General features: G+C 35.1%; 1 protein-coding gene across 3 annotated transcripts in view; it reads left to right on the top strand.

Moving 5' to 3' along the window:
• The window catches only part of LOC113230360 (lachesin-like), a 117,004-nt gene extending 113,152 nt beyond the window's left edge, over positions 1–3,852 (top strand). For all 3 annotated transcript variants that reach the window (XM_026464260.1, XM_026464259.1, XM_026464261.1), the window contains exons 8-9: positions 2,936–3,046; positions 3,236–3,852. In XM_026464260.1, coding sequence (XP_026320045.1) covers positions 2,936–3,046; positions 3,236–3,303 — 179 coding nt within the window. In that variant the 3' untranslated portion in view covers positions 3,304–3,852. The remainder of the gene's footprint in view (positions 1–2,935; positions 3,047–3,235) is intronic.
• The last annotated feature ends 12,329 nt before the right edge of the window (positions 3,853–16,181 follow it).

The raw sequence follows: 16,181 nt of genomic DNA, 5'->3' as shown, positions 1-16,181 counted from the left end.
ACTGCAACTGTTACTTATTCGTCACGTCATTTGATTATAAAAAAAAGAAACTATAAAATTGTGCACTTTCGTGCATGCTCTATTTTAGTATTGTGTATTTATTTTGTATAAATAGAATGATTATTACTATAGCGTACAAAAACCAATACAACAGTCATCAAAAATCTAAATAAATATTAACAGAAAAAAAAAAAAAAAAAATTACTTAACAACACTCTATTAATAAAAATCTATAAACGCGATAGGGCACGGCAATATTCAAACTATTAACAAATAGTGTGGCGGAGTGGGTTCATTAATTTCTGATAACGCCTATAAAACGCATCCAAACATTTTTACGTCGGTGATTTTGTTTATTAAGAGATTAATAAATACCTTTATGGGTTGTATCCCCACGAGATCGGTTGGCTTGTTTTCATTGTTTGCTGTTTCAGTTATTATTAGTGGTCGTTATATTTGTTTATAGACCGTAAATGTGGCAGGGCGATCTGGTTGTCGCCGTCTCGGTTGTTTGGTTACTGACTTCGAATATTACGGCATCGTAAAGCGTAAACAAATCGCATATAAACAAACATTTTATGAAGTGCACGGAGATGTGCCGGCTTTCGCGTTATGATGTCGTTAAATTAATTTATATGATAAAGCAGAGGTACATTGCATATTAGTTTTTTTAATCTTTATATCGACTGCAAACTATCATCAAATGTAAAAGATAGAAACGTAAACAGATTGGAAAAATTTGGATAGTCGGCATGATGATGTCTATACATCAATCGCCTGATTCACACATACGTTCTGCTTCCGAGCATGGTTTACTCTACCTTGCTGTACCAATGCGGATTGAAAACGGCAAAATTTGGTTGAATAAGTTTTCCTCAAAACTGTTTTCTCCGTTTTACAGTAGGCAAATGATATTTAAGTCACCTAAACTACGTACGAATACATAAAACTCATTAGTTTTTGAATAATTTGTGTGTTGGCAAGCGCGAAGTCAAAACATGTATATTGCTAGGTTACATCATCATCATATCAGCTGGAAGACGTCCACTGCTGAACATAGACTCCCCCAAAGATTGTCAGACTAGCCGGACGGACGCGACGTACATCCGTTACCCGCCGCCCTTACTAGGTCATCCGTCCATCTAATAGGGGGCGGTCCCACTGAACGCTTTCCGGTTCATGGTCTTCATTCGAGAATCTTTCTGCCCCAAAGGCCGTCAGTTCTACGGGCTATGTGCGCTGCCCACTGCCACTTAACTTGCTAATCCTTTGAGCTATGTCGATGACATTCGTTCTTCTACGGATCTCCTCATTTCTGATTCGATCACATAGAGAAATGGCGAGCATTGCTCGCCCCATACATCGTTGAGTGACTAGGTTACGCACAGGTTAAATTTACTTATTTACTCGTATTAAACACTGTAAGGTCTTTTTTAAATTTAAATAAAAGGTAATTTCTTCATACTCCGTAAATACAAGTCACGTACGTCATTGGACGTAGTTTTTAATAATAAACAACTATCAACACAATTATTTATCGCCAATATATTATTTTATACAATATGTGGAAATTATTACTTTCTACAAAGTTATATTATTTGTTTATTAAAGATTAGAGTAATCACCGACTATCGTCTTCATTGAAGAGTTGGGAATAAATCTTTTACAGTGAAAGAGTCGCAAGAGTAGGTTAATAGTTTTATAACATTTAATTATTATGGTCTGATATAATTTTTTATGATAACAAGTGACAGGACAAACAAGTCGAGTGCCTGGTGTTAAGCGACACGCCTGTCCATAGCAGTTGCAGCACTCAGAGCTTTAAATTGCAAAGATCTGAGGACTGCCAATAAGTTAATACGTTCTATGTGCCTTTAATTTCACCAACATCCTTAAGCCGGATTTACATTTGTCTGACGTGTCGTGTCGTGTCGCGTCAGAACGGTATCGGTTTCATACATTCAGTATGGTGTCGCAATCTGCTGTGACGGCTTGTGCTGTGTGTATGAAACCGATAGGTACCGTTCTGACGTTTCACGACACGACACGTCAGACAAATGTAAATCCGGCTTTACCCTTCAAAACCGGAACGAAGCAATGCTCACGTTACTGCTTGGTGGCAGAAATATGGATAGACGGCAGTACTTTCCTTTAACTGTCACAAGAAGCTCTACTGATACTCAAACGCAAACCATTAATAAAATGTATAATTAAATTATACTTTCAAAACACGAAAACACGGACCTAAATTTAGCTATTTATATTAATAAAACAATTTACTTCACTTAGCTATGTGAACTCTCATAAGTTTGTATGTACGCGTCATTATGCGACGATATTAGGAAGTTGGACATACTGCCTGCCGCCCGCCCCAGACACTGACATCTTGCGAGATAACCTATTACAACAAACTATTCGTTCACTCAGTCAACATATTGCTATGCTATAGCTTTAACTTTTGCAAAATAGCACTTTAAGCACACCAAAAGAGCTTATTTTCTTATGACAAGGAAAATATATGAAATAAAACAAGTTTTTAAAGGATACCGTATATTTTTAAAACGCTCTGTGAACTTGGAAAATCCATTTAGGCTTCCCTCGCGGCGCAAGTGTAACTTTTGCAGATGGTTGTTTTTGCGAGCGGACGCGGTGGCAGGCGTATAGTCGACGTCGCACATACCGATAGTGTTTTATTTTTTGTGCCCATTACGATTTTACGGCTGGGCCGGCCACTCGACAATATTGCGCAACTTTTCAATAACGCGTCGCCGTCGCCTACCCGACGCCACCATCCGATTTCGTCCCTTGCCATATTGAAACCTTTTCTAAATGAGCTCCATTATATCTATCATCTTTATTCTCTCTTCTTTGTTCATTTTTTTAAATTCCATAATGATTGTTCTTTCAATAACAACAATTTATTTTTCTTGTCCAGGAACGAAGTATCAATCGAATCTGAATGAAATCGATAAGGGGAAACAGAAGCCAGACGAAGGTGGTGGGAAGACGCATCTGAATTGGGTGGGAGGAGCGTCGCAAGTGACAGGTAACTTAATGGAAGACTTAGTGTCGATAATATAGTATCCATTAAACTTTAATTACAATATCACCTATAAATGTCATATTAATAAGGCATTAGTTAGCAAACACAGTAACAATTCAACACTAATTTGTAAAGGTAGAGTATAGACTTTGATGAAATGAAAATATTCAAAATGTACTTTTCTCCTTACAGGCGACGCTGATTGGAGAAGAAGCCATTTATGGAGCTTAATTTTATTTATCATACCAGTATTCTTTTAGATACTTATGAGTTATTAAGTTTACGCAAACATACAGTCCAGTTTGTACCTACGCTACCTAATAATATTTTAACATAAGCAATCTTAGGAAAAGCCGCACATTAGCACAAATAAGCATTGAAATCAGTTAATTGGAATCGCCTATCCTACTAGTAGCCTTTATAATATGCCAAGGCAGTACCACGTAGTCCAAATTAATTTACAATGTTACTTCAAAGTTATATTTAAGTTGTAGACAATTCTGAAGATTGTAGACGAAACTCTCCGTTGCTTACACATATTCAAAGTTTAGTGCTGTAACTAACGTCCTAAAATGAGCTTTAGAGATTAAACAACGCGTCTCACCCTCACTCTCCCAAAATTGTATGCAAATTTCTTGATTGTTTTAAACTAAATGTAAAAATATAATTGTCCTCGAAAACAGGTAATTTAGTTTAGAATATATAAAATATAAATTAGTAGTGACCGTATTATCATAAATTATACATACAATAGTTATTAGTTTTACGTTTAAAACATAAACCGAATAATATTTTATATGTATAAACGTTGTTGTTATTATTAAATATGATATAGTAAATTATTATGATGTACAACAGTTCCTTGGCGTAAGTTTAATCTTCGTGGTTTGGCAGATATTTTTATGAGTACACGTACGTCAATTTAATATTACACCAAGTTAAAGTAATAATAAGTTGTTAATTTTTATTCAGTTCTTAATCGACCAATTTTCGTTGTTTTAGATAGTGATATTATACATAGAACATATATTTTTCCACTACATACGAGTACAAGCGCTCATTAAAAAAAAAGAAATAATTATGACTGTGCTACGCGGAAAAACTTTAGCTTTGCAAATAAAATATGAGAAACTTAGATGCTCACATTTATAGGAAACTGTAAGTGTGTAACACACATGAGATATCGCCAAATACTTATTTTTCGAATTTAGTACAATAGCAAAAGGAACTTTATTTGCATTTTGAACTTATAGTTTTATAGGAACTTGGTGTATTTTCGACCTTTTTATGCACTTTTTGTAGAGAAGATGGATGGTCTGTTGAGCCACGAATAGTATAGCGAATCATTGCACATGCGTTTATATAATATACAGTGCACTATAATATTACTTTAATATAGAGTAAGACTGAATGGAATAAAATAACGTAAACCTTTAGAAAAAAAAATATTTTTAAAGAATCGAATTATTTCTTTTATACTTCTGTAAATTTCATGTTTGTTGTGATATGAACAACTTTACTTCTATCTATGAATTTGATTTTTATAGCGAAGTTAATTTAAAAAGTTAAATACGATAAATTATTTTCTCCGTCTTTTCAAAATATGGTGTTCATTGAGGCAAGTTATGTTTTAAGCATAAATTGATTTGAACAATATCTTCTGTCAATTAAAGATTATAATAAAAATGTAATGTAAATGTTACCGTTAACACGTTGCCAAAATGCTATTGTAAGACGGATGCTACATAGATAGGCATTTTGTAAATATATCATTTAAGCTAAAGCGAGTGTCTTTTTAATAAACAGAGTGTATTGACTGTTGTGCGTTCTTCAAAGGACGTGAGAGATGTGTAATACCTCAGTACATATATACCTACGTAACTTCACGTTTATTGATACGAAATGAGTAGGTTATGTACTAAATAAAGCTTGTTTTAAAACACCAATCTTTTACTAGTAACCTCTATACTATGCGTACTCACCTTTGAATGTTTCTTATAATTTAAAAACTTCAAAAACTCTACGGGGTGTCTAATTTGGGAAAGACAACAGTTGAACAACTACCCCATATATTCATTCTACTTTGATCAAACTCGACCCCGGATTTTTCGGTTGTCGAATTTGCCAAAATAATTTATGTAGAGAAAGTTTGGACCGTCATATTTTGATCGGCGGACTCTTGCAAACAATCTGCGCGAGTCTTTGAAGATTAGGGGGAGGCTTTAGGGCGCCGAAAAGGCTCCAAGGAGCTCCAACTATGTATGGCCGCACGCCAACTCCCGTAAGCCAATCTAACTTCTTTTAAATGTGTTTTTGATGTAAAGAACACATTACGGCACGTATCTTCAGGCTTTCAAATCTCAGAATAAATTAGCTTTTGATTTACAAGGCTTCAAGTTTGTTTCGTGTGGAAAGTTTATAAGCATTTGTAATTAATATGTATGCAACATTGTATACGTGAACTTTGTCTAGAGATATAAGCTGTGTGACAAAGAAATTTTACTTAAGGTTAATTTCCACTTCCCCCTTTTGTTTCAAAATATACTCTTTTCGAAATTCAAAAAATATGTTAGATAAATAATTCAAGTTTAATTTTTAGGTTGAAGACTGTCAAATACTTTCACGTTAGAACTAAATCGATAAAGCACACATACATTGCCCGTTTAGTTACAACTTTCTATTGGCATTTCTTCATTCAGCCAGTAGTGCAAATACACCTCGATTTAAGGAACCAACTCTTTATTATTGCGGTAGTGTAACAGTAACTTCATTACTTAGCGGTAGGCGTATACTTCCGGGCAACAAAATATCATGGGTCGTAGTAATTAAATTAACGCCTATTGCCATCCGCAAAAGCACCCCTTGGAGCTTCGCGTTTGTCTGATGTATTTTCTTTAAATAATTGTTAAGTAAGAGATTAGACTTTAATGAGGTTACTTTTTTAAACATAGAATAGCGTTTCTGATAGAAATGATAAAATAAGTTTAAACCAAAGATTTTCTCAAATTATATTGGTCGAGCTTGTATATGTTACTGTGAAAACCCGAATTACGGTAAATTCTAAGATATTCCAATAGAACCTAAGATTCACCAACCCTCAATGGTAAAAGGCCGAAAAGTTATGTCATCATCGTTCATTTCGATATTTTACCACCATCACTTCGTATATCTTAGGATTTACCTCAAAAACACGGTAAATATTGAAAAAGGGATGTGTAATATATCATATAAAAACCTAATAGTAACATAACGCTTAATTGGCGTAATTTTATTTCAAATAAACATAATTAAATATAACAATTCTCTTCATATAACGAACGTTTAATATAAACTTACATTCTATAATCTCATTTATAATAATGATCATTTTCGCTAGCACTCAGCATAACACCAGTTTATTTAAATTTCATTACATCTAACTCCTGGTTTAAACGTTGATTATATTTGTATAAAATTCTTTTAAATCAGTTTTGTTAAACGATACCCCTCATGTTAAGCATAATATAATTTGACCTGAAAACAAGCTGGGAAACGCAAACAAATTCGCTTCAAGAAAATGAAAATAATTTGAAATAGGTAAGGATTAGACTGATTAGTAATGTAAATGATTAAAAAGTACTCATTTTATTCTCTAAACTAACGTTTACCAACCATCGATGGTAAAACCTAGCACTTACCGAATTGTAATGGCCCGAAAAAATCGTCCCTCGTTTATAAATCCTTACATGTACCAACTCTAGTCGGTAAATTCTAAGGTTTACTTGTAAAACCTAAGATTAACTAATATATGGGTTTTTACAGTAACATATATACAATTAAAGTTATATTTTATAACGTAACGTAAAAGTAGATTAGACTACTTACTTCGGTAGCTAATGTCTAGAATATTTCATACTCTTCATTCAACAAAAATAAATACTTAGTATTATTATTATTATTATTATTATTATTATTATTACTAATGTAAAGTGACGGGATAAAGAAGTCGTGCGCCTGATGGTAAGCTACATGTCTGTCCATAACAGTTGCAGTGCCATTCAGAGCTTTAAATCACAAAAATCTGAGAGGACTGCCATTGCGCCCGACATCCATAGACATAAGGTGGCAAGTCCCATTTGCCTGTAATTTCACCATATATTATAAGCTTTATTATACTTGGATTGAGGAACAAATAACAAGCTTAAAATTTAAAACCGTATTATCAAAGTATTTTATTCTATACCTCTTATGTTTTTAAACCCGCTTCCCCTATACTTCGCTTTACGTAAATATTTATTCAATTATAACACTAACAATTATGAACACATTAAAGTAGTATAACGAAATCATAAAACGTTTTCAAGCTTTTTAATCAAAACATTTATAAAATTATAAAAAGCGTATTGCACAATCACCTTGCACAAAAGGAATCTCCCCGGATACGTCTACCAGTCTATGGCGCACCATGGCCAACAATCGGCGAGATTACGCTTATTGGCAAATCTTTTCATCACGACGATGGCAAGCATTATAATATATGTCTTCGATACGATAAGAAGTACTTCTTCAAAGGTCATTGGTAAGGTAAATTTACATAAATAATTAGAAGTATTTTAGACCTGATAAAAATTTTAGTAGACGCTTAGTACGGTAGTTGGTAAAATTAAGCAAATGCAACCCTAATCAATATTAGTAGGATTTCGGTAGGGGTTTTTCATTTTGTGTTTGTACTAATACAGTAAATAATAAATAAAACAATGTTTATAAACACCATTACACCAATATACAAGTTAAGAAAACTATAAATTATCAGTGATTTTTAAGCTAACTGTCCATTCTCGGCATGTTCGAGTAGTCGAGAAACACCTGAATTACATACATATCAAATGAATAAGCGGGCAAGAAATCTTTACGCAGATGAAAACAAAGCAATATTGAACGGGCCAGTGATTCCCAGACAACGCCTCCATAATTTCCTAGAGGAATTAATCCGGGCACGGGCGTTGTGATCGGCGACGGTCAGCGCGGCTCGCATACTAATGCTATTGTTTATCGAGGGCTAATCTGTGCGTACCAGCCGTCAGTGTCCACCCTCGAAATTATAACGGATCACTTTCGGTGGGTCTAATCCGCGTCGCCTCGATCGCCTTGCCTGCACGTGCCCAGAGTACTAGCCACTTGATCGATTACAATTATAGTCACAAACCATCATTTTATTTCAATACTAATTTTTATTTATATGAAAAATAAATTACACCAAAAAGGAAGATCTGTTAAGTCTCTTAGTTTGATCAAGGGTTCGGAATTATTAAGAAACTATTTTTTGATTAATAATATCTGATAATTAGCGATATATATCCAACAATTATCCATGCTGATTTAAAGTTTGTCTTTTTAATTTTAATTTAAATGAAAAACAGTGAGAAAACCAAATAAACACTAAGAAAAATCTTTGAGAAAGCGATATAATTTGTGACTTTTGGAAATGTCTCTGATACAAACACATGGTACGATATTGCTAGCGGTAGCATTTTGTTTTTCCAAATAATTATAATATAAATTAGATTATTACCGCGACGTAGTGTAATAATATTACACTACGTCGTATTCGCTGTCGTCATACTGTCACCACTCCTATAGCACGCGACGCAACAGTAGCGATGACAGAAGCTACAACGGCTTTTCATACTAAAGAAAACTGAAGTGGTAGAAGGGACTTCGCCGCTGCATTTTACTACTCTACATAGATTATAGGTACTGATAGGATACCATACCTATTAACTAGTGAGTATATGGTGGTACAATATATTAACTATTCGTTTTGTGTATTCTGTTCGTTACTGAAGATTTTTATTAACGCATTTACACTTTATTATATTTCTATTTGTGTACTACCATAAAAGTTAAAAACAGCTGAATACCGAAACCTATTTCGTCGATCGTATAAAACATGTGTAAAGTTATAAAAGAGTCGTCCGCACTGAGTGATAATAAAGGTAACCCTCCGCGGTACCTTTATTGTTATCAAATAAAAATAATCCCAGGATTTTTCGGGATGATCGTAAATTATAACGGGATTCGCTGGGGTGCAGAGGCGTTCGCGAGGCGCTATGTTAACGGTCTTACCTTACAACGACATTGCCTTTTTCGGTATAGATATTGTAATAGTAATCTTATTATCCATAAGTAGGCATCTTAAGTAGGTATTCTTTAAACAGACTGAAGGCCAGCAGAAGCTGTATACAAGGAGACAAAAGGATACAATTTACAATATAAGTAAAGCGAATGAAGTACTTATAAGTAGTAAATTATTAGACAAAGTTCAATGTGTAAACAAGAACCTAACCGAGAAAACCTCCGCAAAGCCGGTCTTGTAATATTAAATAATCTACGCCGTCACTGGATGGCTTTAAAGTTCAATTTAATTAAAATAAATTCTTATTTTCTTGCTTCTCGACAACACATTTAAAATGAATGACATGACAACGAGTCTAACAATAAGCATTAAGCAGCCCCTCAGCGTACATTTTTGACAGTGTGAGGCGCTGAAAATCTACAGATACCAACAAAAGTGGCAACTGAAGCTAATGAATTATTCATACCAGTGGCGCGGTGCATGTTCTATCACTGTTTTATCTATTGCGGGGCTTAGGCGACCGCGACCCGCACCCTCGCGCGGCCGCAAGGGTTTACTACCTTGTAGCCAACTATTTTAGTGCCGTTTGAGAAGACTAGATAAGCTTCATGTTAGAAATAAACATTAGCGTAATGCGACGGCTAACGCATTAACGGCTAAACGAAGGATCTCCAGGTTAAACAGATTTTGCGTCGTTCGCTGGCATGTTACTATTTATGGTTTGAACAGTAACAAGTTTCCAGTAGTTTGTTGAATCGCCGACACTTTGTTACAAAGTAAACGTTGGAAGTTGTTGAAAGGTCGAGGTTCGAATATCAATCGCGATGATGTAACGACCGCTGTCACGATGCGTTACCAAGTTTTCTGGGCCAACTGCGCTCCTGTCGCCTTTTCTCGACCACTTTTGTACGATGAAAAATTTCAATACGCTTCAATGGAGAGAGTTAACAAACTGAATTTGAAATACGTAATAAAGTACTTTTAACTCTTCAATGAAGTTTCACAGGGCGTTGCAATGGCGATTCAAAAGTTCGAATTTTATTTAGACAATGCATTGTCTAAATACACTACCTAAGTTAAAAGAGGAATATCTCCCTTTATTGTGGTTTAAGTTCTCATTATTGCGGCCGACATCGCCGTAAGCAAGATAAACCGGTGGGTGGTGGTCTGTAAGGTGGTAACCTGCAGTGTATCGCATCACAAATATCACTAAGTATAATTTTTAGAAAGTTTTACTAACTACACCCTTTTTTGAAATGACACCCGAGAGAGAGAGAGAGAGAGAGAGAGAGAGAGAGAGAAAGGAGAGAGAGAGGAAAGAGAAAGAGAGAGAGAATAAGAGGGTAATATATTTTACAAATGAGCGTCGGCATCCCTGGCTTGAATTTGATCTACGCGGTGGCCGCGCGGCGTCCGGGCGGCGGCCGCGCGGTTGTATTATTCAGATCAATTTCAAGAAGCAATTTCTAAACTGGGCTGGAGCCCAGTATTTCTCAGAGTCACTCTGGGGAGTGACTCTAAGAAATAAACTTAAATAAATTAATATTGTTATAGTATTTTTTTCATGAAAATAATGATAAACTTCTAATTAATACGAGAAACAAAAGTAAACTGGCTATTTTTGACAGCCGCCGCCAACAAAAAGTCACAAATACATTTAAATGTATACGCTTCCTTAATACCGTGCCCAATGATATTCAAAATTCGCCATTTACGAAACTAAAGACTATTTATTGGTGGGTCAATGACTGTACTGAAACAAAAATTTATACTAACATTATTATACAATTTCTGCATGGGTACTTAGTTGACGTCATAATTCATGGGATGGATCCATTTATTTACATTAAATGTAAACATCTACTCACAAACAGCAACCCCTAGAGTATTTTAATCATTTTCCTCAGTGAATCTGCCTTATGGAAGTTATAAATTATGAATGGTAAAGGTGTTTAATCAATTTAACATATGACATAAAAATATTTTGAACATGAATTTAAATTTATTCTACAAGACCTGAACTTGTTATGAACCAAATTCGTAAGTAAACAGTACGAATCAAGGTAAGTATAGCAGCATATCAGTACGTACGTCTGTCAGTTGGTGCGGCAGCCGTCGCCGTGCCGTCTGCGCACTATAAACAACTTTATTCAACTTTGGCAATTAAACTTTTATTCGGAGATCGATATTGCCCGCTCTCCGGGTATATTTAGCTTATTGCGAGTACAACTTTTGGCGTAATTGTAAATTCGGGCTAAGATCGTTGCCTAAGACGATTCCTCCGGACAAACGTTTTGCGTTCTCCACACTTACTCAAAATTAATTTATCCACTGATCCTAAAGTATTACTTGTTTCCTCTATGTTTTCTAATGTAATTTTTTTTATAATATCAAGTGACGTGACGAACTAGTCGTGTGCCTAATGGTAAGCTACACGCCTGTCCATAACAGTTACAGTGCCACTCAGAGCTTTAAATCGCAAAGATCTGAGGGGCACTGCCACTGCGCCCGTTACCTTGAGACATAAGTTGACAAGTCCAATGTGCCTATAATTTCACCAGCACCCTTGCCCTTTAAAGCCGGAACACAATAATGCTGACATTAATGCTTGGCGGCAGAAATAGGTAAGGTGGCAGTACTTACCTGGACGAAGTCTTTCACAAGGATCTCTACTTCTACTAGATGTGGCCTCATGACACGAAGCGTACATTATTTATATGGTATGGGGCGTGATTGAGTACAGAATTATAAACAACAAAATGCAAACTCAATCGAAATATTTTTGATAAATGTATATTAAATAAATATTAGATAATCTCAGTACAGAGTACTAAAAAAACTAACCTCAAAAGTCATTTAGCACCTACTTTGCCACCCTTAGAGGTGGCATATTTTCTTAAAATTTAAATGGGATCACTACTGAGGTACTCTCTTTCCAAGAAAAAAAATCATCAAAATCGGTTCACAAATCCGGAGTTTTCACGTAATGCACATAAAAAAACATACAGTCGAATTGAGAACCTCCTCCTTTTTTTGAAGTCCGTTAACAAAATAACATACGTTGCCCCCCCCCCCCCCCCCCAAAGTAACTAAAGCACTTCTGTTATGGAAATCGAAAACAACGACGGTACGGTACACACCTTTACCCGAGACAGTATGGAAAAGTTAGTTATCTACAATGACCCGGCGGATCGAACCCGGGTCCTCAGAGATGGCAATGCCATGTAAACCGGTATGCAAGCCCCTCGACTACGAAAGTCGTCAAAGTACATGTGTATAACATCACAGATGACCCTTGCAAGGATAAACAGATATTGTATTGTATTGTATATTAAAACAATCCATGAAATTCCCAGTCCAATAAAAAATTCAATGGTTTTCACATAAAAATAGCTTGCTAATTCCAGTTTTATAGGACAAAGTTTGCTTGTTACGATTCTATGAGAATATGTTTTGCGAATTCGAGGACTTGTTTACATAGTATTCAAATCGCGTTTTTGGTTTGAATTATAAAGTCACGAGAGTTGCCAACTCAGCGCACTAACACTATGTTTTAGTACACGTACTCCCAAATTTGGTTCCTCGTTTTGTCGAAGTTTGTCGAATGAACGACAATACTGAATTGTATCGAGTATTATGCACACGTTGAGTCTAACTTCTATACTGTCATTATGCAAATATACAATACCACATTTACTGAATGTATTTGTTATTGGTAAGTTTGGCTTTATTGGCGAGCGAATTTCTTCATACTTAGGTACATTTTGTAAATACGCAACTGTGTTAACCGACTTCAAAAAATCAGAAATTAGAAACATTTATTGTATGAATTGGTAAAAGACAGGTGTTACTTACAAGCGATTAGATCCACAATTTTACCCAAATCAGGCGTACAATGTCTTAAAATTACAATTCAATTATAAATTATTATAACTTAAATGACATTTAAGACAGTATTACACAAATTTTACAATTGTCAAATTTATTATAAATTTATCATTAAAATTATACAATTGTCAAATATTTGATGTCTTGACATAAAATTCGTTAAGATTGTAAAACTTTGTCAATTAACCATTTTTTTAAACAAGCTTTAAATTTATCACCATTTAAAGATTTTATTTCCATTGGAAGTCTGTTATAAATTCTGATCGCTGTCACCTATGTGGTGATGCGGTCAAAGATCGTTCTGTTTATTTTAGGTTAGTTTCTAACGTTAACGGGTGTACATTAGATATTTTAGTAAAGAAGTTACTTTGATTACGTACAAAAAGACATATTTCCAAAATATATATTCCTGTTAAAGTCAGGAAACCTTTTTCTTTGTACAGATTTCTTAGAGAATAATCAATCCAGTTTACTATAGATTATGCGTATGCATCGTTTTTGTATTGTGAATATTTTAACCGCATTGACAGTTACACCAAAAAATTACACCATACATTAGTAACGGGTATACGTTCCCGTAATATACGTTTTTTGCAACTTCAACCGACGCTACATCGACCAATACAGATAAAGCGTAGCAATAACTACAAAGTTTGTTGTTTAGCACATCTATGTGATGTTTTCAATTTAAGTTTTTATCTATAGTAATACCAAGAAATTTAGTATTATTTACCTCATCAATAACGTCATTTTCACAAATTATGTGTAAATCTAAGTAATTTTTTTTTGTAATTACCAGACTGCATACATTTTGTTTTAGAATTATTTATTTTTAAATTTAGTGATTTAAGCCAGGTATTAAGACCGTTCAATGTTGTTATAATAAATTAATTTAAATTCAAATATTGTTTAGGTCAAATTCGTAGTCAATTTTTATTTTTCCGTTATTAGTAAATAATATTGTGACATCATCAGCGAACATAATAGGTATACAGCGTGCAAAACACTGAGTAAGATGTGGCAGTTCATTTATATAAATTATAAAGAGAAGAGGCCCCAATACCCTTCCCTGTGGCACACCCAATATGTTTCTTAAGTATGTCGATCTGGCCTCTTGCACGCATTTATTGCTGAACACGGTCAGACATAGTGCTTGTTTACGTTCCAATAAGTAATTACGTATTAAGTCATTTGCCACGCCTCGAATACCACAGTTGCCAAGCTGTTTTAGCAAGATAGAGTGTATAACACAGTCGAACGCTTTTGATATATCCAAGAAAAGTGTAATACTGTCTTTTTTAAGATTTATAAAAGGGACGAGGTTATCAATTTTTTTATGTAACGCGATTAGTCCCACATTTGACAACCGATTTCGTGATTCTTTTCTTGTTGGAAATGGGGTGCCCATAGGTAGGTCAATGGGGGCGCCTAAATAGTGGTGGTAGTGGTGGTGTGGCAAATTAGATGACTTTTTTTATAATACCAAGTGACGGGACGCCTATCCATCCATAACAGTTGCAGTGACACTCATAGCTTCAAGTCACAAATATCTGAGGGGCACTGCCACTGCGCCTGTCATCCTGATACATAAGTTGACCAGTCCCACGTACCTGTAATTTCACTTACCCTTTAAAACCGGAACGCAGTAATGTTCACATAAAGTGGCAATACTTCCCTGGACGAACCCTTCCACAAGGAGCTCTACAGCTACTGTTTCACATTCACTAATTCTACCAGATAAATAGTAAGACACTGAAACCCTTGAGGAGCTTATAACGTGACACGTCATAAACAGTTAACATAAATGGTCTTATATAAACAGATAAATTAATAAATTTAAAAATAAATTCTTTTTTATAATTAGTAATGAGAGCAGTCTTATTCATATCTGACGCGTCTTGTGTAAAACTCATCTAACACTGGTATATTGAAAAGAGGAGATTACAAAATCTTGAGTAGGAGCCTGCGGACACTCCTACATAAATCTTACGAGCAATATAAACCACAATATCAGACAACCCCTGCCATCTCTATAAACACCACGTGATCTTATGACCTTTGCTGTAAATTATAACACCTGTATCCGTACCTGAATTGTGCAAGTAAGTTTAATAGAATAATAATAATACGACAACCGCACCAATTACCTGGGTATCAAAAGGAATTCCCTGTACTATGAATGTCAGAGTAATAGAATTCACTCCTGGGCACTATTCGGAACAACCAAAGCGGAACCAATGCAATGTAGAAAAGATCATTTCCCAAATTAGTCCTACAGGGAATCGAACCCGAGACCTTCTCATCTAGCGTCCGCAGTGCAAACTATGAATGTTTGAAATGAAGAGAAATGATTCTAGAAATGTTTCTATTATTCGTTAACTACGAATAAGTTAATGAATAATAGAAATTATAGTGTGATTGTGATTTAATCAAAAGTCAATGTTTTGTTCATTATTTTTTTTTTATTTAATTCAGTCAAGAACTACGCTATTTTAGCGACAACACCTTTTTTTACAATACCAAGTGACGGGATAAACAAGTCGTGCGCCTTTACTTGCCTATCCATAACAGTTGCAGTGCCACTGAGAGCTGTAAATCGCAAAAATCTTAGGGTCGTATTTCAGAACTCCACTCAATGCTCAAGTCAGGACTTGAGTATGATTTCAAGCACTAGAAATCAATTTCTTGAGTATTTAGTAGAGTTCTGGAATACGAACCTTAGAGTCACTGCCACTGTGCCCGTCACCCTGAGGCACAAGTTGATAAGTCCCATGTATCTTTAAGTTCACCAGCACTTTTACCATTCTAAGCCGGAACGCAGTAATACTCACATTATGCAAGCAGAAATAGGTAAGGTAGCAGTATTTCCCTGGACGAACTCTTTCACAAAGAACTCTACTGCCACTGGAAGGGTGGCAGTACGTCTCTGGACGAACTGTTTCACAAGGAGTTCAGCTGCTACTAATATAATATCTACAAGAACAAACATATTGTTTCCTAATGTTGTTTCCATAACAATATATAAGGATAATCAAAATAGTAACGTTTTGCAGGGTTGATACATTTCACAACTGACTAAATTTCGCGGATACCCAAAGGCTGGTTGTTGTGGAGGGAACACGTTCTCATTATTCA

Source organism: Hyposmocoma kahamanoa, unplaced genomic scaffold (assembly GCF_003589595.1).
Source record: "Hyposmocoma kahamanoa isolate Upper Pololo Valley unplaced genomic scaffold, ASM358959v1 63, whole genome shotgun sequence".
NCBI lineage: Eukaryota > Metazoa > Arthropoda > Insecta > Lepidoptera > Cosmopterigidae > Hyposmocoma > Hyposmocoma kahamanoa.
Note: the sequence above shows the minus strand (reverse complement) of the source record. Positions and strands in the feature narration are given on the sequence as shown.